We start from the raw sequence: 23,502 nt of genomic DNA, 5'->3' as shown, positions 1-23,502 counted from the left end.
CTTTGTGATTCCACTTACATGAAATACTTAGTAGTCAAAATCATGGAGACAGTAGAATTGTGGTCGCCTGGTGCAGAAGGGGAGTGAAATGGGGAGTTAATTGTCTAATGTATAGAGTTTCACTTTTGCATCATGAAAAGAGTTCCGGAGATGGGTGGTGGTGATGGTAAAATGGTATTATGACTACTTAATACCACTGAACTGTACACTTAAAATGGTTAAGATGGTAAATTTTGTGACGTGTATTTTTACACAATATAAATTGATTTAAAAGCATATCTCCAGGCGTGCCTGGCTGGCTCAGTTGGTGGAGCATGCAACTCTAGATCTCAGGTTGTAAGTTGGAGCCACATGTTGGGTGGAGACATTAGTTAAGGTATAAAAAAATTTTTTTTTAAATAAATAAAAGCATACCTCCATTCATTTCAGGCTAACCACATTTTATGTGAAGAATAGCCATTTGTGCTAGCATTTACCTTGTTGGAAGGAAAGCACAGTTCTTAGAATAAAAATTTAAAAAATCTCAGCCAACATTGCTTTTCTTGCTGCATGACTAAATGCTTGAGATGCACAGATGCATTTCATTTTAAAAGAAAAATTGGGGGCGCCTGGTGGCTCAGTCGGTTAAGCGTCCCGACTTCGGCTCAAGTCATGATCTCACGGTCCGTGAGTTCAAGCCCTGCGTTGGGCTCTGTGCTGACCGCTCAGAGCCTGGAGCCTGTTTCGGATTCTGTGTCTCCCTCTCTCTCTGCCCCTCCCCTGTTCATGCTCTGTCTCTCTCTGTCCCAAAAATAAATAAACGCTAAAAAAAAAAAAAAAAAGAAAAATTGCATGTGTGTAAAAATCCAGAAGGATCAATATACCCAATGTTAACCCTTGCCTTTGGGTATGATTATTCGTGTTCCGTGCCTTTTCTACATTTTGTTATATTAGCTCCAGTTGCCTTTTTCTTTTGTCACAGTCTTACTGAGATGTAACTCATACACCATACAATTCAGCCCCAGGAAATATATGATTTTTTTTTTTGTATATTCAAAGAGTTGTGCAGCTATCACCCCACAAAAGAACCGGGTCCTCATTAGCAGTCACCTTCAACCTTCCCCCCAACTCCTCTAGCCTTTGGCACCTTTACTCTTTATGTCTCTGTAGATTTGCCTATTCTGCACCTTTTGTGTAAATGGAATCATATAACAAGTGGCCTCTGGCAGCTGACATCTTTGACTTCTTTTACATTATATTTCATACGATGTTTTCAGGTTTCATCTGTGTTGGAGCATATATCAGTACTTTTTTATGGCTGGATCATTTCATTATGTGAATATACCACATTTTATTTATCCATTTAACAGTTAATGGAGATTTGGGTTGTTTCTCCTTGGGTGTTAATAATTACTGTGAGAACATTTCATGTACAGGTTTTTACGTGGATGTAGGTTTTTATTTCCCGGTTGCTTTTGTAACAAAAATGAATGGAACTTTATTTGCCAAAAAGAGCCTAAGAGGTAGTTGAAAGCAGACCAGCCTCCTGCCTAACCCTGTTCTCCAGAAAAAGAAAAAGGATCACCAAAGCCTCTTCTTTCCCAAGCAGTTTTTGGAGTAGCATGGTTCGAGTATTGATGATTGGAAGGTGGTAAAAGAGAGACATAGGATACGTCTGTTTTTGAAAAGCTGTCGTTTTACTTAGGGATACAAAGGTTGTGGTTTGCGTTTTGCAAGTTATTATTACGATTTAGATATCCTTCCAGCGTGACTGTTTAGTGAGTTGGCATTCGTGGTGATGGTAAGGGCACTTTAGAGCAAGTGGTCTCAGAACTAAGTTCTTGTTTCAGTTCTCTGGATCTCACGGGGCCATCTGACCTGAGATATGTGCGTATTCTTAATCACAGTTTCACCTCTTGAGCTAGTTTAGTTGAGCTTGTATAAGGCCATTTCAGTCTTGAGTTTTGAAGTTTTGGCGTATGGAGATGTATGTATTTGACATGCTCTTGTTTATTACCTTCAGTGTCAGAGATCAGACCTTGGTCCAAATGGGTAATGGGAGGAGGGCTGCATCCTAGATCTGAAGATGACCTTGAGGCCCGGCTCTGTCACCGACAAACTGATCACCCTTGGGTCAGGTGCTTCACCTCAGTTGCTAATCTGTAAAATGAGAAGAGTTTAGATTAGGCAACCCTGAGGCTCTTTCAGTGATTCACAGTGTTCCACTTTAGAATCAGAATACTCTTGCCCCTTCACTTGAAAAGATACTTAAAGACTTGATAATTACTTCCCTTCAAACCAGACGTGGACTCAGTACAGATTTTTTTTTTTTCTCACCAACTGAACCACCTAATACTGAAACACGCAGCACATACTTAAAAAAAAAAAAAATCTTGGTTAATTGTCACATGTGAGGTGGCTGCCGCCAACACAAATAACACCTTTCAGGAGCATTAATTTAAAAATAATATCCAGGGCATGCCCAGTGAGTGGAACATGCGACTCTTGATCTCAGGGTCATGAATTTGAGCCCCATGTTGGGCAAAGAGATTACTTTTTTAAAAAATAATTAAATTTGAAAAAAAACCCAGTAACATCCAGAACTAGAGAAGTGTTGTCCCATTTGACCTTCTGATTTAGCATATCTGGAATAAGTTTATTCAGGGCACCAAAGACATTGACAGACTGGAGCCTGTCCACTGGAGATTGGCTTCTGTGATAGCAGAAGCAATGGTGAAAAGAGCTGAGTGTGGGTAACTTGGAGAAGGGGGAATATTTGGGAGGAGAAAGGGTCTGAAAAACGTGGAAGGCTGCTCTGTGGCTAGAGGATTAAAGATTTCTGTACCCGGACTGAGAGCTCTAGGCTTGTGGACAGAGCTTTCCGGCGTGGGACAAGCTTCCTGGCAGGGTCTGTGCTGTGCTCACTCAAGGTGATCAGGCAGAGAGATGATCTTAGAGCAGGGCTGCTTGTGGGAGGGATTCACCCATGGTTCGTCAACAGTGGCCAAAAGTGTTCCTATGACCAAACGTTGTACAGGATGCTATATTTGCATAAATACACTCATGTTGCCATCTACTTACCAAAAAAATAGTATGAAAGCTTAAGGAATTTAATCATTGATTTGGTTAAGACTTGAAGAACATCAAAATGTCTTTTTTTTTTCTGGAGGCAGTTTTGTATTTGACAAGATGAACTCCATTGGGATTTATTATTATCAGAGAATAGTAAGAGTCAATGCAGTTAGTGGATAAGAATAAAACAGAAATTGGTTACATTTCCTGTCTGCTTCTTTATTAACAGGGTTCTAACATGATTATCCTAAGCAAAATAATTCATTATTCAGATTTAGTTTTTGGTACAAGTGTGTCTTCATTTGCAAAGTAATTTCTCTTCCTCATCCTCCTGGGCTTTCCTAATAAACCCCTGTTGCGGCCTCAACACTACTTCACAATTTCTGTTAATTAAGGAGAAGGGAGCCTAAACTTTGTTTTCCTACCTCTCATGCTGCACAGTTTTATCTGCTAATCCAGAAGAGCATTCTGCTCCTGGATTATCAGTTACATGCTCTGTGGTATTTGGGATTGAGAAAGAGAGATGATAATTAGAGCTGCCTTTCTATGAAGAGCCTCTGGCATCTGCAAGGTCTTTTGCCCAAGTTTATAGGAAATTGAAAGATTAGCTGCTTCTGTTCAGGACTGTGGCTTAAAAAAAAAAAAGATTGAGTAGGGTGATTGCTTCCAGACTGAATGTTAGGCTCTGGGCTCTCAACGCTGTCACTCGTTGGAAGGTTGTTCTAGAAAGGCTTTTACAGGGTTTCTTTTTCAAAATACAAACATACAAACTTTTTTACGACTGGTTTAGTTTAAATGTAGGACTTAGTGACACCCTTAAAAGCAAATAAGATGTGTCTGTTCACTGCTTCTGATCCCAGAATTATCAGGAAAGATAAGCACTTAACTGATTATAAAAGAAACTGTGTTTTACAATAACCACATTTATGCTCTGTGATATCGACTGGTATCAAATATGTTGCTGAGGAGGTGGTAAGAGGAAGAGTGAGCGCACAAATATGGAAATGTTTTCTTTCTGCCTAGTTTTTATTTTAATGGGTCCTAAATGTTTCCACAGAGACGTCACAAGAGCTGTTTTTTAAAAAAAAAAGTACATCATAGGTAGCATGAAGATTTCATGAAAATCTTAAAACGTCTGTGCTTAAAAAATAAAATTTAGTTTGCGATTTAAACTTAAAATATATCTGACCCTTAAACCCCAGTGTGGGTTATAAGATCTTTATATAAATAGTTGAATCCTTAGAACATTGGAATACTTTGTTTTCTTAATATCAAGGGTCTGAATTTCTTCTTACATGTTAATTTGGACTGAGGATGTTTTCAAAAATGTAATTGTTCATATTGTAGTAGTTTGAATGTCTTCCTAATTCTTTATTAATTTAGAAAATAACAACTGCCATTTTTCTTCACTAGTAATAGCATAATTCCCGGCCTTTGATCCCACCCCCAGCCCCCAGTAAAAGATTTTCCCAGATGTGTATTTTTCTTTACAGCTTAATGTAGAAAGGTTTAAAAGACAACATCAAAGTATAAACTGTACTTTAATCCTTAGGCTTATTGTGGGCTTCTGATAACCATACTCTGATCAGACTGTAATTTATGTGGCGGAGATTTTCAGTCAACTACTGGAATTCTGCTGTAGCCATCAAACTTCTTGCTTTGGGTGATTGCCCACCAGGTCCCGATTCTACATTTCACAACTGCCACCTTGGCATATATATTTGCTTTAGAAACAGTTTAGGCAAGTAACTATTTCAAGGAGATTCTTGGGAACAGACTTCTCCTTTTTTCTCTTCCCATTTCAACCTGAGTCCCTCTACTTTTTTATAATTCAGTTAAGATTTGTTTAGAAACCAGGGTTTCCTCTTCAAAGGGGGTGTCGGGGGTGTTGAAAACCCTGGTTTTAGACTAAGCAGCTTATGTTTCGGTGTTACCAGGAAGAAGTAACCATTTCTGGCTAGCTCTCAGTGCATTGTTAGAAACATTTGCTTAAGATAATTACAAGTTATAATCACTAACATAATTGATGCATTAGTTGTCACTCGGGTATATGCTTCTTCGATTTTGGTTCCCAGATACGAGAAAGTTGCACTTGTACTTGGGGGTGATGGAAACTAGGACATGCTGTCGTATTTACTTCCGTATTTTCTGGCATGTTAAATTAGCACCATATGTTCTTATTAAGAACTTGGGAAACATAAGAATGCACATAAAAATATGAAGAATTGTAATACTGAAAGATCCCATGTTACATCCACACTTGAAGGAAAAGTTTGATGTGGGGGCTTTTTTTTTTCTTCTGGCTTGTTTGATTATCTGTGCCTGGTCAAAGGTTTAAGGTTGGGTTTTTTGTTTTTGATTTAACTTTCTGTGGGCACAGTTATGTTTTCTGCTTTTCTTGTACCCCTAAAAACAGAGACTAAAGGATGCTATCCTTGATCTGATGGCTCTGTGAGGGACCTTACCATTCATAGACAAGCCTCATTGACTCTTGGTACATCAGGTCCTGCCAACCTTGCCTTGAGCCAGATAAACTAGCACCGTCTGTTGGATTCCTGTTCGTCTTCCTAACCCAGGAGAACCTGAGTACGACACCTAGCTTGATTCAAGCCTTTCGGCAGAGATTTTGCTTCCTAAAGGATAATTCTTTTTCTCAGATAATGGCTTCTTTGCTCCTAAGGAAAGTTCACGGTGAGGTAGTATTGTCCTTCCTGTGTACAGATTCAGCCTATATAGATGGTTCGTCCTCATGAGACACACTCACTCTGCCTCATTTACCCTCTTGGTATGTGGAGTAGAGAAATGTTTCTGTTCTTGGTATATGGAGGGGCAGAAGGAGTATGTATTTGATGAGTCTTCAATACGTGTTTTCATTTCCTCTCTAGCTTAGGGCTACAGATCTCGGATCTTCATTTCTGCCATCTGACTGGTGCTTTCTAAGAAAGTGCATGAGTAGGAGTTTGGCCAGGATTATTACTAAAACTTTAATGTTTTGGCCCCAATCAGTAGGTGTGGATATAATTCTCAAAAGATCAATAGGAAGGAGTGTGGCTGAATCATTCAGCAGCAGTGAATTTAAATCATTCTCAAAAACTGATATTTTAAGTCTAGTTCATCAGATGGCATATGCTTACCCAAACGCTGCTTATTTTCAGTCATTAATAAAATACTTGGAAATGTTAACTCTTATTAATAGGTCATTTAGGGGCGCCTGGGTGGCCCAGTCAGTTAAGCATCCAGCTCTTGACTTCGGCTCAGGTCATGATCTCACGGTTCGTGAGTTTGAGCCCTGCGTTGGGCTCTGCACTGACATTGTAGAGCCTGCTTGAGTGTCTCTCTCTCTCTGCCCCTCCCTCACTCACAGGCTCTCTCAAAAAATAAATCAGTATAAAAAATAAATAGGTCATTGAGCTTTTAGAATTTAGAAAGTGATTCTTTTCATACAGTGTTTATTTTGATTAATGAAACCAGGGGCCACATCATCTTTCAGAATGACTGTCTTCCTGGCAAACTCTTATTCTTCCTGCTAGACTTAATTTACAAATGTAATTACTTGGCATAAAGTTCTTCATCTTTTCTCTTGCTCACTTCCTCTTCTGTTTCCCACTGCCCAGTGGTCTACTAAGATTTTTGGTTGCAAGGGACATGAACTAAGCTTAAGCAGAAATGGGCATGTACTTGGCTCTTGTTTAGGAAAAGTCGAACAGGTGTCCTTCTTCCCTCTGCTTTCTGCATGTAGTAGTAGGTCCTGAATCCTTTTCAGCATCACTATCAGTCTTGTTTGGGCACATGTCCAACTAACTCTACCAGTCAGTGTCTGTAGAGATAGAATACTCTTAATTGGTGTACCTGAGTCCTGCACACTCTGCTCTAATGGAGGAAGGGCCTCCTAATGGCACATCATCTGTACCAGGGGTGGCTCCAGGGGGGAACATTAGCAGGTAAAAACAACCATCTTTTTTATTCCAGTGCCCGAGTGCCTACTGTGTGCTCTATAGGTCCTGTCCCTTAGACACGATGGATTTTTGAAGGGAACAACTAGGTCCTGTTGTTCATCTCCCTTTTCTGAGCACAAAGTATAGGTTCTCCAGAAGTGACAAACAGGTCAACTGTGGTTCCATTCTATTATATTGGATATTATCCCTTTTTTTTGCCATGAGCTGAAAGGATTATGGTATGACTGAAGGGAGCTCTCCTTGGTATTGAGATAATGGTGCAGACCTGGTGAAATAGCCATCCTCACGGCCAGGGAGGTTCAAGAGAAAGAACTAGCCACCTGGGGACAAATCTGGAGAGGAAGACTATCCTGCATTCCTTTGAAAGCCCATCACCAGACAATTTTAACATTGTAAGATATCTTCCTCCCTAAGAGTAATTGTTGTAAACACTTTGTTTTTACCTAAGTGAGGAAACAGCCCTTAATCCCAGTTGATTTCTTATTTACTCTGTTCCTGCCCCTCAGTCACTTAAGGTATGGGTCCCTTGTCCAGGTTTCTAATTTAAAGGGCTTTTTAGGGGTGCAGAGGAGGCCAGGAGTTACTCTTATAGAAGTTTTTTTAAAGTATGAATCAAATAGATAACATGGGTGAACCCTAAAGCCAGCAGTTGGAGTTTTTTTGTTTTGTTTTTTGTTTTTTTGATGTTTATTTTTGAGAGGCAGGAGAGGAGCAGAGAGAGGGGAAGATACAGAATTTGAAGCAGGGTCCAGGCTCTGAACTGTTAGCCCAGAGCCCGATGCGGGGCCTGAACCCACAAACCGGGAGATCATGACCTGAGCTGAAGTCCACCTTAACAGACAGAGCGCAGCCACTCAAGGCACCCTGAAGTTGTTTCCTAACAGCAAGCAACAGGCTGGGGAAAACAACAACATAGGTAGGGCTCTTGAGTTCTTTTTCTTATCATCCATACTAATCCTAACATTCACAGATACGAGTTTGTTGGAAATGTTCTTTTGGAACCTTTGGCTTGTAGAAAAGCTTGACATAACGGTGGCCCCTATAGGAAGGAGGAGAGCTCCATTGCTGGAGGGCAGGAGTAGGAGGGAGGCTTCTTTGCTTATATTCGTACACTGTGTGCCTGTTTTGTGCAGTGTTTTACTTAAAAAACAAGAGTCTTTGTAAATGTTTTTGATAGTGCTAACACATATGAATAAATGTGTTATTCTCGCTCCAGATGGACATAATCTTGTAAGTGATCTCCATAAGCAAGATACATGGAGGGTACCTCCATCTGAGGAAGGGGGTGGAAAGGATTCCCCAGATAATTAAAAAAAAAAAAACAAAAAACTGGCATTTTTTAAAGTTTATTGTTTATTTTGAGAGGGCATGAGCATAACCGGGAGGAGGGGCGAGAGAATACCAAGCAGGCTCTGCACTCCGTGCTGAGCCCGACACGGGGCTCAGTCCCCACGACCTGTGAGATCATGACCTGAGCCCAAATCAAGAGCCAGACGCTTAACTGAGCCACCCAGACACCCCCTCCCCCTCAAAAAAATGCCAGGAATCTTAACTCCGAGTATTCTGTATCTTTCAGTGTAAACTTAGGCTCCTCCTAGTTGCTAATCATTAAAAACCATTTTTGTACAACATTTTCTGGTAAGCAATGTTCACTATTTATATATCTGTTTAATTCAGCCTAAGTAAACTTGAGATTTACTGTATGGCTGAAATACCAAGTTTTATAGATTATAAGTTTCTTGTAGCTAAGCTCCTTTATGAGCATACTCACTTTTTCAGACCTATAGGGTTATAAGTTGGGTACCCACCATACAGTGAGGTGCTTCAGTTGGAGGTCTTAAAACAGTTTTGCTTGCTGTGAATGGTGGGCACTTAGGAGAATGCGTTTTCCTTTATCCTCTGCAGCAATTGAGCTCCCCTGGATGTTTTCTGTATAGGTGGGTGGCTTCGGTGGTGGCGACATTTCCAGATCATTGGGCATTTGTTTTGCTGAGATGTTGAGCTGCTTCTGTCCAGCAGGCAGGGAAGACCAGTAATGGCTGCCTTCTGGGCCCATCTCTCCTCTGAAGTAAAGCAGGACTGACTAGGCAAGTTCGGAAAGAACTGCTGGGTTTGGGCCCACAGAGTTTAGGAATTGAATAAACAAAAATGTCCCTTCTCAGACTTGCGTGCTTATGGGCATCTGTTTGATGCCTGGTCTCTTCAGAATTAGCCTGTAACATTTCCTGTTATTTCTGAAACATTTCTATCAGGTGGCTTTCTCCAAATGACCTAGTTTGGGGAATGGTTTCATTAAGCAACTAGTTAAAAAGTTTCGAAGAGATGATTTAAAAACAATTTAGCAATAAAATTTCCACAAGGAATAATGGATTTGGTCTTGAATGCACGTTAATTTGTATGCAAAGTGACTTCTGAGTCCCCTGTTAACCACTAGGCTGATTATTGGATGGCACAGTGTGGAGGGCACCATAGTCCTGCTTCTTAGCTGATAGAGGAGTTTGGTGTTGAGCATGGGAAGGCTGATTTTTTTGTTTTTTGTTTTTTTAGTGAAGTGCTTTTCTTTTTTGACCTCAATTACACTTCAGTACTTCATGTAGAATATTTTGAAACTTCTAAGTTCTGGTGACATACCAAATTCTAGCAGTTACTATTTGCTTTGGTGTAGGCTTCACTCTCTTCCATTTTTCATAGTCCACAATACTGACTTTTGGATTCGAATGATAAATGAGGCAACACGATTCTGTATTACATTTGGATTAGTTGATTATGGTCGTGCTTACAAATGGTAGTGATATTAGAGAGTACCTGCCTTTATTAATTAGAAAACCAGATTTGCATGTATTAAACTTTTAATTCCTGATGCTTTGGCTTTCAGGTTTGCCTCTAGTTTGGGGTTTTGGAACTCTTTTATATCCTACAATATTTATTTGGACTACTAGATAAGTTCTTACCATATTTTATAGGAAAATATAAATGATCATGTTGAAAGCCATACAAATACTAATTTTATTTTCTTAACTTTTGTTTTTTAAGGAACTTGGTGAAGTGGATCTAAATTTCTGCTTTAATGTGTTAGGTCATTTAAATAATTTTTCAGTTCCTTCACACATATATAGGCTTTTCATTTTTCAAAAGGCTCCCCTAAAATCTGTAACACAGCACTTGCTCTGATGCTGAGTGCCTAGCTTTCCCCATCACCATATAAGTGAGTGCCTTTGTCCAGGTGTGGTGCTGGCTGGGGGGCAGGCTACACAACCGTTAGTGTCTGTAGTCGGGATAGTATATGGAAACACTGAAGGAGATTTCTTTAAGAATATCATAGCAGCATGCAGGACGGTTCCCAGAAAACAAACACTTCTCTTCCCTGGCACTCAAAATTATGTGGCGATGATGCTGGAATGGTGAACATTTTTCTATTTTCAGAGGCTCAACATCACAAGGAGAAAAGCACTCACACTCAATTTTAAAATAATCGGTTGGTATTATTAACCTAATTCTCAACTTTAAAAAAACCAGTTTGGTGATGAAGTTAAGCTCTAGAATTGTGCCAGATTAGATTCCTAGTCCATCTGTGATGTAAGATGTCCTGTTAGACAAGGTCAGAGAGCACTTATTTTGCCTGCCTGCTCTAAGTACCAGAACAGACTAGGTAAGGGTGTCTGCTCACCTTCTTTGTCAGTGGGCCAGGGTTTGTGGTCCTGCCATCAGTGGAACTAGGAAATATTACAAGTTGTACGTGTTTTGACTTGACTTAAATTTTTTTTTCCAATAGAAACTATGTTCCAACTTCCTGTCAACAATCTTGGCAGTTTAAGAAAAGCCCGGAAAACTGTGAAAAAAATACTTAGTGACATTGGGTTGGAATACTGTAAAGAACACATAGAAGTAAGTAGCATGCCATTTTTTAATTTTAACATGACTCAGCTTCTGATCCATTACTTTGTGTCAGCAGCCAGGATGGTTAATTCTTAGCTGGGATTCTGAATTTTAACTGCAGCATTAGCTTCCCCGGAGCTTTCTCAGTTGGCTAAACTTGTTCCCTTCTCCCTAAAATGGGCTTTTTCATCTTTGCATCATGAAGCAAAAGCAGTTCTACCATTGAGGACATATACGTGTCAGACACTTTACTAGGTGCTTTAAAATGGTCTCTAAATTCAGATCCTTAGAACAACCCCTGGGGGAAATGTAGGAATTCTCATCCAATTTTCAGATGAAGAACCGGTAAAGAAATAGGTTCACCTCACAGCTGAGCATATGGCAGGGTCTGTCTGCGGGACTCCAGAGCCTGTTCTCATTCTGATATGCCTGAGTGTTCTGGTTGACCTTCTGATTGTTGAGGCGTGGTGGTTTGGGTGCTTGTTGTCTCTTTCCTTAGGATTTGAGCAGTCGTTGGCCCTTTTGACCCATCATAGACGATTATCTTCCCCTTGTGTAACAGTTTGGACTTTTGCAAACTGTTTTTCTAACCTGTTTATTCTACGAGCTTTTAACAGCCCTGTGGGATAGCCAGTGTGCTGGTCTCCTCCTTTTCCAGATCTCCTTGCTCCAGATCTTGCTGGTTAGTTGGTCAAAGCCTCTGGTTGAAATATTTAAAGCCGTTTTCCCCTCTAGCCTTTAAGTTCCAACTGGCCAGGGACCAGAACTACCTTGCCCATCCACGTATAAGCAGCACCAAGCGCAGTGCTGGGTACATAATAGGCACTCAGTAAACGTTTGGATGGAATTGAAAGTTAAAAAGTGATTTCCTTCATACAACGGGTTTTCTTTTCCGGATTCCCATGAGTAATACTCTAGGGGTGTATGATGAAGACTAAAGCTTCTCCAAAGTGGGCTTCTAGTTACGTTGTCCCCAAGCCTGGAAGTTCACTGCCTCTCCAACCCCACAAATTCAGGTAGATCTGCCCAATGAAACAGTCCATCCACTTCCACTTTGCACTCAGTTGGGTAATCTGCATAAGAATAAACGCAAATGTGAAGATACCTTTTCTATCCTGCATTTGATGTGTTCCTCCTGTTACTACGCCCATTACATCCTCTGGAATTTATACGTACTTGATTTTTCCACAGGGAACTGTGAACCTTTTAGGAGCCAAGAGGAATTTTCTCCTAAGACTTTGCTATCTTCCTGGCCTGGGGAGAAAATGGGCCATTAAATTTTTATAGGAGAGTATAAATTTAACACGATACTGCTTACTTTCTTCAAATAGCTTTCTTTCTTCCTTTTGTGGGTTCAGAAATCGTGAGTTTTCTTCCCAGTCCATTTCTACCCACCCCCCAACCCCCCCTTTTTTTTTTCCTGCAGAAACAGGGTCACATCCATGGTGCCTTAAGCAAACATTGCTAGTTCATATTCCATTTTAATACTACAATTGATGAGTTACAATACTCTAATGAAAGGGGCTTTGGTATTAATATGTGGCTGAATTTTTTACTTAATTAGAACTTCAATTGGTTTCCTTGGAAACCTGGCTGACCATTTAGGGGAATGTTTGGTTGTTAGAAGATGTTGAATGCAACTTCCATATGCCTTTTCTATTTCCTAATAGCCTTATCGTTCCTAACTTTTAGTTCTTGGTGGGGTTGGTTTTTCTGTGTGTCTCCCCAGCTCTAGCCAAGAGATGGGATTTAAGTCAGGTTGGGCTAGAGTTGGTATCATGATGTTTTTGTAAGCTTCTTTCACTGTTTTCTAGGATTTTAAACAGTTTGAACCTAATGACTTTTATTTGAAAAACACTACATGGGAGGATGTAGGACTATGGGACCCTTCACTTACAAAAAATCAGGTAAGTAGCAGAGGGGACTTAATGACAGCATCCTTGGTACATCCCCTTTTCAGCTCTAGGCTTTTTCGTAATGATGCATCGTTTTGTAGGCAGCAACCTAGTGTGGAAAATGTCCACTTCCTAGGTGGCGGGAAAACTAGGAAGAATTTGTCTTTTTTGTCATTGGACAGAAACTTCAAGTGTGAGAATAGGAAATTTTGTTACTTAAAGGTCCTGAGGCCCAGTGTATATCAACATTCCCTCACAGAAGTACTTTGGCTCTTTTATTTCTGTTTCTAAAATGTTCCCTCCAGCATTCTGTTCATCTAGGTCATCCATCATTATTTTTGTGTCTGTCACAATTCTTATTTTTTTGGAGAGGGTGTTTTTTTCTAGGTTGGTGTCATCCGACCTCTGTGGAGCAGGGTGGCTTTGTTAGGATGGCAGTGACAGGTGTAGCTTAAATTTTTACAGATTGGAATTAAAAACACTATTAGGTAGTTCAAGGCACCAGCAAGTGTCAACAGGTGAAGATGTGACAGAGAAAGGGTATGGGTGGTGGTTCCTGTCCCACAGGGAGAAGTGATTGTCACTGCGGACTTTACCATTACCTATTTCAGTAGCGATTGTAACTCTGATTATTGATCTGTTTGTCCATCGGAATGTACTTAGGGAATTACTACTTTTCAACTCTGTGTCAGAAATCTGATAGTATAGTTACTTGGTTTTTTTCTTCTAAAAGGTATTAACCAGAAGTCTTAGAATGTAAAAGCTTTCCAGTGGGACAGGTCACTTAATTCGGTTTTATGAATCCCAGAGCTTCGTATTCTAACACTAAATAAGGGTTGAGCTTTAAGGAAAAGGGGGAGTATTTAATATTGCTGCAAACCAGCATCTGAAACAAAGCAAGTTTCTACGGAGGAAAGGTAATCTCTTGCCCAGCTGGTGTTTCACCGGTCTTCAAAGGACAAACTGCACAGGTGCTAATGAGCATAATTCTGGAAGTTGCTCTTTGAAATCAGTATATTCTGCAATACTTGTTGGCTTTTTAACACCATGCATTGCTCATAGTCTATAAGAAATTTTTATTTAACTTCTTAATTTGAGTCAAAGCAGCTGTCACTTCATTACTTCTTTTGAAGCTGCTCTTGCTTGAGAAGAGAGCATGGCTTCTAGAAGAAAGGCTTCTAGAAGAAAGCAGACTCTTCAAATCAGTAGCTTTTTGATCAGCAATGAAATCTGAATACTACACTGTACTTCGATCAGAGGGAAAAAATGTTCTGAGATTTTTGAAGATTCTCCATGATGGGAAGGATAAAAGGTGTACCTTTATATCTTACTGCCTAATTGCACACAGCACTCTGGGCCCTGAGTTTTACTGAAGAGTAAGTCTGAAACCTTTAGTGATTTACTGATTCAGGGAGTGAAAGTGATTTCACAGGGTTTATTCTTGTCGTGTCTAACTGTAAAATGTTTATCTTTGAAGCCATTTGTCTTTGCAGCAAATATGACTTTGATCTTTTCTAAACATTGAGGAAAACTGGAACGGAGTATTTTGTTTATACTCTGGAAACAAAATAAAATTATTTGATTTCAAACTGCTTTTCCATCTGGGTTTATATTTTATAAATCCATTTTGCAGAAGGAAAAATAATTAATGCATTACAGAGTTTCAGTTCTAAAAATATCATTATATCTCTATTAAAAATAGAGGATGTCTGGGGGAAGACCCAGAACTTGTTAGCGCCTATCTGAAGTGGCATTCTCATTCTAGTTTTTGTCTTTTCTTTAGGACTACCGGACAAAACCTTTTTGCTGCAGTGCTTGTCCATTTTCTTCAAAATTTTTCTCTGCCTACAAAAGTCATTTCCGGAATGTCCATAGTGAAGACTTTGAAAATAGGATTCTCCTTAATTGCCCCTACTGTACCTTCAATGCAGACAAAAAGACTTTGGAAACACACATTAAAATATTTCATGCTCCAAACGCCAGCGCACCAAGTAGCAGCCTCAGCACTTTCAAAGATAAAAGCAAAAATGATGGCCTTAAACCTAAGCAGGCTGACAGTGTAGAACAAGCTGTTTATTACTGTAAGAAGTGCACTTACCGAGATCCTCTTTATGAAATAGTTAGGAAGCACATTTACAGGGAACATTTTCAGCATGTGGCAGCACCTTACATAGCAAAGGCAGGTGAAAAATCACTCAACGGTGCAGTCCCTTTAGGTTCAAATGCCCGGGAAGAGAGCAGTATTCACTGCAAGCGATGCCTTTTCATGCCAAAGTCCTACGAAGCTTTGGTACAACATGTCATCGAAGACCACGAACGCATAGGCTATCAGGTCACTGCCATGATTGGGCACACAAATGTGGTGGTTCCCCGATCTAAACCTTTGATGCTGATTGCTCCCAAACCTCAAGAGAAGAAGGGCATGGGACTCCAGTCGAGAATTGGTTCCCTTGCTTCTGGAAATGTCCGGTCTTTGCCATCACAGCAGATGGTAAATCGACTCTCAATACCAAAGCCTAACTTAAATTCTACAGGAGTCAACATGATGTCTAATGTTCACCTCCAGCAGAATAACTATGGAGTCAAATCTGTAGGCCAGGGCTATGGCGTTGGTCAGTCAATGAGACTGGGTCTAGGTGGCAACGCACCAGTTTCCATCCCTCAGCAGTCTCAGTCTGTGAAGCAGCTACTTCCAAGTGGAAATGGAAGATCTTACGGGCTTGGGTCAGAGCAGAGGTCCCAGGCACCAGCAAGATACTCCCTGCAGTCTGCTAATGCCTCTGCTCTCTCATCAGGCCAGTTAAAGTCTCCCTCCCTCTCCCAGTCACAGGCATCCAGAGTATTAGGTCAGTCCAGTTCCAAACCTACTGCAGCTGCCACGGGCCCTCCCCCAGCCAATACTTCCTCAACTCAAAAGTGGAAAATATGTACAATCTGTAACGAGCTTTTTCCTGAAAATGTCTATAGTGTGCACTTCGAAAAAGAACATAAAGCTGAGAAAGTCCCAGCAGTAGCCAACTACATTATGAAAATTCACAATTTTACTAGCAAATGCCTCTACTGTAATCGCTATTTGCCCACAGACACCCTGCTCAACCATATGTTAATTCACGGTCTGTCTTGTCCATATTGCCGTTCAACTTTCAATGATGTGGAAAAGATGGCGGCACACATGCGGATGGTTCACATTGATGAAGAGATGGGACCTAAAACAGATTCTACTTTGAGTTTTGATTTGACATTGCAGCAGGGTAGCCACACTAACATCCATCTCCTTGTAACCACATACAACCTGAGGGATGCCCCAGCCGAATCTGTTGCTTACCACGCCCAAAATAACCCTCCAGTCCCTCCAAAGCCACAGCCAAAAGTTCAGGAAAAGGCAGATATCCCTGTTAAAAGTTCACCTCAAGCAGCAGTGCCCTATAAAAAAGATGTCGGGAAAACCCTTTGCCCTCTTTGCTTTTCAATCCTAAAAGGACCCATATCTGATGCACTTGCACATCACCTACGAGAGAGGCACCAAGTTATTCAGACGGTTCATCCCGTGGAAAAAAAGCTCACCTACAAGTGCATCCATTGCCTTGGTGTGTATACCAGCAACATGACCGCCTCGACTATCACTCTGCATCTCGTTCACTGTAGGGGTGTCGGAAAGACCCAGAACGGCCAGGATAAGACAAACGCGCCCTCTCGGCTTAATCAGTCACCAGGCCTAGCACCCGTGAAGCGCACTTACGAGCAAGTGGAATTTCCCTTGCTGAAAAAGCGAAAGTTAGATGAGGATAGCGATTCGCCCAGCTTCTTTGAGGAGAAGCCCGAGGAGCCTGTTGTGTTAGCTTTAGACCCCAAGGGTCACGAAGATGATTCCTACGAAGCCAGGAAAAGCTTCCTAACGAAGTATTTCAACAAACAGCCCTATCCCACCCGGAGAGAAATTGAGAAGCTGGCTGCCAGTTTATGGTTGTGGAAGAGTGACATTGCTTCCCATTTTAGCAACAAGAGGAAGAAGTGTGTCCGAGACTGTGAAAAGTACAAGCCCGGTGTGTTACTGGGCTTCAACATGAAAGAACTAAACAAAGTTAAGCACGAGATGGATTTTGATGCCGAGTGGCTGTTTGAGAACCACGATGAGAAGGATTCCAGAGTGAATGCTAGTAAAACTGCTGACAAAAAGCTCAGCCTTGGGAAGGACGAGGACAGCTCCTCAGACAGTTTTGAAAATTTGGAAGAAGAGTCCAATGGAAGTGGTAGCCCTTTTGACCCTGTGTTTGAAGTTGAGCCTAAACTCCCTAATGATAACCCGGAGGAACACATACCGAAGGTCATTTCTGAGGATGCTTTAGAATCGGAGAAGCTAGACCAAAAAGAGGAGGATGGTTCAAAGTATGGAACTATTCATTTGACTGAGGAACCAACCAAACTAATGCATGATGCTTCTGACAGTGAGGTTGACCAGGATGATGTTGTTGAGTGGAAAGACGGTGCTTCTCCGTCTGAGAGTGGTCCTGGTTCCCAGCAAGTGTCAGACTTTGAGGACAACGCGTGTGAAATGAAACCAGGAACCTGGTCTGATGAGTCTTCCCAGAGTGAAGATGCAAGAAGCAGTAAGCCAGCTGCCAAAAAAAAGGCTACCGTGCAAGGTGACAGAGAGCAGTTGAAATGGAAGAATAGTTCCTATGGAAAAGTCGAAGGGTTTTGGTCCAAGGACCAGTCACAGTGGAAGAATGCATCTGAAAATGATGAGCGCTTATCTAACCCACAGATTGAGTGGCAGAATAGCACAATTGACAGTGAGGACGGGGAGCAGTTTGACAACATGACTGATGGGGTTGCTGAGCCGATGCACGGCAGCCTCGCCGGAGTTAAACTGAGCAGCCAGCAGGCCTAAGTGCCAGGCTCTCTGGCATCGGGGACCTGCTGCAGCCCGGAACTCTGCTCTCCTGGCGGCAGGACTGCACAGCTGTACTCTCACTGGCACTGCCTTCTGAGCGCTGGGTCATCGGGCTGTGGGGACGCGTGGCCACTGCAGCCCGGTGGTGGTTTCCAAGTCTGTGACACACGATCGGCTGATCTGGCTTCAGAACTTGCTGTGACAGACACGGTAAATAAATGTGAAAACCCAAGAAGCTGGTGGCTCACGAACGCACACGAGGAAAAGCAGAGGTTTACTTTTCTGCCTTCTCGACATTTCTTTTCCCTCTGTAAAATGTTTGGTTGGATGACCTTGGGAGGCGTTCTCCTGATTCGCATGGTGGTGCAGGGCCAACAGACAAGCTGCCAGTCCCGTGTGTATAGTAGACTTTGGGGAAAATCAATTTTTTTTCATGTATTCATTCTGAATAGTTGAAATGTATATTTGTACAGTCTTTTAGACCTATTCAAGTGATGCCTATGATATTGTTATTGTGTACCCATCATAGATTTGTTTTTTTTTTTTTTTTTTTTTTAGTGTTGCCCTTGCTGTGTAATAAACGCTATACCTAGTTTACCTAGCAAAAGCTTGAAACTGCGCTAGTATGGACCTTTGGACAGACTTAGTTTTTGCACATAACCTTGTACAATCTTGCAACAGAGGCCAGCCACGTAAGATATATATCTGGACTCTCTTGTATTATAGAATTTTTCTTGTTCTGAATATCCTTGACATTACAGCTGACAGAAACAAAAACTGGTATTTCAGATCTGTTTTCTGAAATCTTTTAAGCTAAAATCACATGCAAGAATTGACTTTGCAGCTACTAATTTTGACACCTTTTAGATCTGTATGAAAGTGTGTTGTGTTGAAGCAGCAAACCAATGAGTGCTGCATTTTTGGATATTTAGTTTTATCTTTAGTTAAACACCACCCTGGTGTATTCATTTATACCATCTAATATATGACACACTGTTGTAGTATGTATAATTTTGTGATCTTTATTTCCCTTTGTATTCATTTTAAGCATCTAAATAAATTGCTGTATTGTGCTTAATGTAAATATTTGCTTTATTACACATTACAGTCCTGTGTCCATTATGTCTTGTGCCAGCTGATGCCATGGCTCACTTTCATCAGAGACAAGCCACGGCCACTGAGGAAACTTGTGAAAGACCACAATGTGCCATTGGCATAAAAGAATGCTTTCTCTCAAGGCACCTGTTACAAAATCTTTTGGTTTTGTTTTCGTCTTTTTCCTTTTTTAACTGCTAAAATAAACATCCTTGAGTTTTTCAGTTCCCCTTTTTTTTAAGGAGCAGAGCCTGCTTGTATGTGTAAATGTCTCCGTGATAAAAGGATGTAAACAGATTGGCATTCATGTGCAAGCAGAATGTTAATGCCCTGGCCTCCTTCTAAAGGAAGTAAATGTTGGTCTTCACCTTATAATGGGAACAATTGTACTCAACAGGCAACTTCTGTCAGCTTTTATTGTAATTCTCTTGACCATCTTGCTATTAAAAAGGCTTTGGAGATCACACACTTGGAGGGCTAAGATGGAAGGAGCTAGCATATTTACAGATTCCCAATAGCAACTTGGACTAAAGAACAGTTACAAGGAGGCAGTGTTAGGCAACATTTTCAGTAATTACAACTATGATAGAACGCTCCAGTCCATACAAAGGGCAGAAGCACAGCAGGTACCTACCTCTCGGGACCATTGGTCTAAAGAGTTAAGGGGCTGGCTTCCATAACTTCTAAGACTCCTTCCAATAGATAGGTGTAACGAAAGCATTAACAAGACCAAAGAAAGTTGGAACGACTTCCTTCTAAAATGTTAAGTCCTGCTTCTCAACTACAGGAGAAAGTGCAAGAATAGACTAGAACCTTTAGGGCATTTGGGGCTGGCATGGAGTTATTTTTAAGTCTGTTATACAAGTAGATTATAAATTCTATAGACCCCAGCTCATAAGATTTAGGACAGGATGTCTCCAAATTAAGATGCCACAAATTACCAAATCAGAAAAACTGGCATTGATAAAGCCTGTTTTCTCTTAAGGATAGTAATAGCAGCTGAATTTAAGCCATCTCACACTTGGTTTGAAAGTAGTCTGCCTAATAAATTACTAGGTGGGAAGGACTTAGCCTGGACTCGAATCCTACTCGGAGGTCTAATGAGACTTGGATAGACTAGTGGAGGGGGGGAGGTATGTTCCTGGTTGGACTTTTGAGCAGAGACAGATGAGAGCATGCTTCCTTGCTAAGGTGGTGGGAGTGGGCATTGTTGGCATTCGGAAAAGAATTTAGCCACCTAAGAATTGGAAATAAAGAAGATCCCCAATTAGAAATGTTGCAGAAGTCCTAAAAGTGTCTCAATAAAAGCCATTTTAAAAGAATGTTGTTGCTACTGTTTGCTTTTGGAATAATCTGGAAGTAAAAAGCTGCAGCAATCTGCACCTTCTAATCAGAGAATGTCTCTGTGGACTGAACAATTTTGTGGATTTTCTTTCCAGGAAACTTTTTGCCCTTCAGGTTTTCTAGTGGCCAGGAGTTCCAGAGTCCGACTAGCAGCATGATTTCTCTCTCTTCAGTACATCAAGAAACTTTCTTGTGCCATCTTTGGTCTCTTGTAAAAAGGGCTTGTGTCCTCTCTGAAGAGCTAAGCAGAAAAGGATCTACACCTTTGATTGCCCTATAGTTGTGTATCCAGTCTAAGTGCCCGCTCATTTGTAAAGATGAACGCTTTTCAGAGAACAAAACCAAGTCCTTGCTAGATTTGAAAAATGATCTGTCAAAGATGGGGGATGCCCCTCTGAAACACCCCTGGAAGCCATTAAACTTGTTGTCAAGTGAGTAGTGCCATACACGGGGATGGCTTCCCTACCTCGACACCAGACTGCTAGCATCAAACTCTCAAGATGGGAGCCCCCAAAATCCTCTCTAGGGGATTCTGTGCCACTAAAGCTTGAGAGTCAGTTTGAGTGATGGAAAACACTCTTTACTAATGAAATTAAGCAGGATGTATTAAATCTATGGTTTTCACAGAGCATCAGGTCAGCCTTCTTGCCCCTTAGGCAATGGTCGGTCTTTTTTACCCATTGTAACCCTTATTTCTAACCTACCCTGTTGCTCATTGGGTTGGCCCCAACCGCAAGCATATCTCACCAAAGTGTCATGGAGGAACATCTGAAGACTACTGAGCCCCAGAAGACTGGAAATAAAAGAGCTTGCTTCATCGTGCATTCCAACATACCAGTTATCAGTTGGGCCGCCATGAGGTGGTCTGGGAAAAGACAAACTTGGTGTGTCAGCTTGGAAAAGGAGGCAATTTCTACCAACTACTACGTTAAAAATCGATCCAAAGTTAACCAAAGGATAGTCACTGTTAGTAATCCTTTGCATCATCTGGCTACTTCCCATCAACATACTCCACGTAAAATAATTTTAACATTGACTATAATTTAAATCTAAATGGAATTGCAAATAAAGTAGGAGTTGTATTCAAAACCAGCTTAAGAGGTGAAAAGTTCCAGATCCTGAAAATCCTACAGTCATGATTTCAAAGTGCTCTGAGTAAGAGGACACAGAAAGGAGGTCCACAGTCCTTTCCAGGGCAGATGATCTGTGGATGGAATAAAGGGCAGCATCTTTACTATTTAAATGAGTTGTTGCAGCTGTGTGTTTTCAGAATACAACGTTCTTGCATCTGGTGCAAACCAACTGCATCCGCCTGGCCCGTTTTGCATGAAATCTTGCTGGACCTTTAGTAATGTCTTACTACTAAGTGAGGCAAAATGGATATCCTAATAAGTCCATCGCTCACCTTTTGGACACTGAGAAAGCAAAAGGCTAGAAGTAAAAGGGCTTTTCCAATATAGTTGTAAGCAGTGTGCTGGCTGCGACCTGGACTAGAGGGAATGTGACAGCTACGTTGTACTGACCGTGTATGTGAAGCAGCCATACGTGAGAGCCTAGAGATTAATGGGAAAGGCCGTGCACAACTTGCTAGTGGCTGCTTCCAGCAACAAGTCTAGATATCGGGTTCCCTGGGAAGAGGGAGCCAAGAGAGACTCAAACACAGCCCTGTCCTCCGAGGAGCCCTCCAGGCCAGGGGCATGACTACACCTTTCCTCGCAGCTTAGCATACATTGCGAGTACTCCAGTACTTTCTGAACATCCCTGAAATGTTCCTGGGACTAGTTGTAGAGTACTAGAGTTCAAGATAATTTGAGTCCTCAGAAGAGTCCTCCAGTGCCCCAATACCCATCCACTCCCAAGCTCCCCCTCCCCACCGCACCCTCCCCCCACCCAAAACAAAAAACCTGTGTAGGAAGACTAGCTCCAGGTTTGAGAAGCGAGCTTGTCCCAAGAGCCCAACTGGCACAGGGGAGATGCTGACTTGGACCCAGGACATCTGAGCCCACGGTCACTGGCGTGCCAACCATACCGTGCAGCCTTGATCGTGGCTAAAGACCAGCCTCATAAGAAAGGTTTTTCCCTGCTGTGAATGCAGAGACACAGGAGCTTGGTCTCTAAACCAACACATTAACACGTCACACTTTCCCCGACAGACACTGTGTCTCCCAAACTGCCTGTTCATACAGCCAACTTTGTCATCTGCCTAACAACCATTTTATGTACTTAGTAGGTTTCTGCTGCCCTTTTCATTTTTCTTTAAAGTTTGTTTGTGTTTTGGCGGGGGGGGGGGGTTGGGGAAGAGGAGTACAGAGCCTGACAGGGGGCTTGATCCCATGAACTGAGATCAGGACCTGAGCTGAAACCAAGAATTGGACACTTCACTGACTGAGCCACCCAGGTGCTCCTCAACTGCCCTTTTTTAAAAGGAAAACTTTGCCTCTACAAGAAAAGACGACCAGCATCATTTGCCATTAATGAAGACATCCCTTAAAATAAATACAAGACAAAGCATCATGCTAAAACTTTGTCATCTGTTACTGCTTGCTGAGGGCTGTGAGTCTGAGGTTGGCTCTGCTTGTTAACAAGGAAAAGCACAAGGATTCAGGGCACACTAGCACCAAAATGAGACTTTTTCCTTGACCCAGGCAAGACAAAGAATTGGGGGAGCCTTGAGTCTTGGGGTGACTTCTGTTGCCTAATGGCACGCAGAGTGGCACCCAAGAGCCAAGAGGTGGTTCCGGCCCAGAGTGTTCCCCAGGGAAGTCTTTGCCCATCAATGATCACTGAACTCTCCTCACCCAGCTTTAGACTCCTTTTTTATGAAATGGGAGTCTCTCTGGCAGGCAATAGAAACTCCAAGTCAGACTGTTTGATAAAGGGGACACGCAGGTAACACTATGCCTGAGTGGCAGACTGCTCAGCAGCATAGGCAAAGGCTCAGGTGCACCGTCCTTCTGTCCTGCCTCCCACATGGTCACCTTCATCCTAGGCAGGCACCCTGGTGTCCATAGGGTGCTTCCCATTCACCTTGCCTGGGAGAGGGTTTCTCCTCCCTCCCTAGTGAGCAAGAATCCTGACGTTGGAGCCAATTGGACCATTCCAGAACTAGTTCCTGTGGCTGGCGGGCTTAGATCAGAGCTATCTCAGTGGGCCATTGGGAGTTAGGATGACCTTGATTGGCTTAGTCAGTACCCATCTCCGGAGCCGGGGTGGAATCAGTTCAACACAAACCAGAAGCCAACTCAAACCCAATTCCACATTACACTCAGGAAGGCGGGAGACAGAGGTCAAGGGCCCTGCACTCTTCAAATTAAACCTTGTGCAGGATGTAAAACAAGAAGGTGTGGTTGCTGCAACCCAGGTAGCCAATCGCTGAAAATCCCCTGACTGC

At 41.9% G+C, this 23,502-nt stretch overlaps 1 protein-coding gene across 7 annotated transcripts in view; it reads left to right on the top strand.

The window, feature by feature from the left end:
• ADNP (activity dependent neuroprotector homeobox) overlaps positions 1-18,756 on the top strand; it is a 34,178-nt gene extending 15,422 nt beyond the window's left edge. For 6 of the 7 annotated variants that reach the window (XM_086702488.1, XM_086702485.1, XM_086702482.1 and 3 more), the window contains 3 exons: positions 10,780-10,892; positions 12,698-12,790; positions 14,562-18,756. In XM_086702488.1, the coding sequence (XP_086558614.1) occupies positions 10,785-10,892; positions 12,698-12,790; positions 14,562-17,669 (3,309 nt within the window). In that variant the 5' untranslated portion in view covers positions 10,780-10,784 and the 3' untranslated portion in view covers positions 17,670-18,756. The remainder of the gene's footprint in view (positions 1-10,779; positions 10,893-12,697; positions 12,791-14,561) is intronic. The other variant, XM_086702489.1, reaches the window with a different exon arrangement.
• Positions 18,757-23,502: the final 4,746 nt, after the last annotated feature.

Source organism: Puma concolor, chromosome A3 (genome assembly GCF_028749965.1).
Source record: "Puma concolor isolate L17-30 chromosome A3, mPumCon1.1.hap2, whole genome shotgun sequence".
Taxonomy (NCBI): Eukaryota; Metazoa; Chordata; class Mammalia; order Carnivora; family Felidae; genus Puma; species Puma concolor.
Note: the sequence above shows the minus strand (reverse complement) of the source record. Positions and strands in the feature narration are given on the sequence as shown.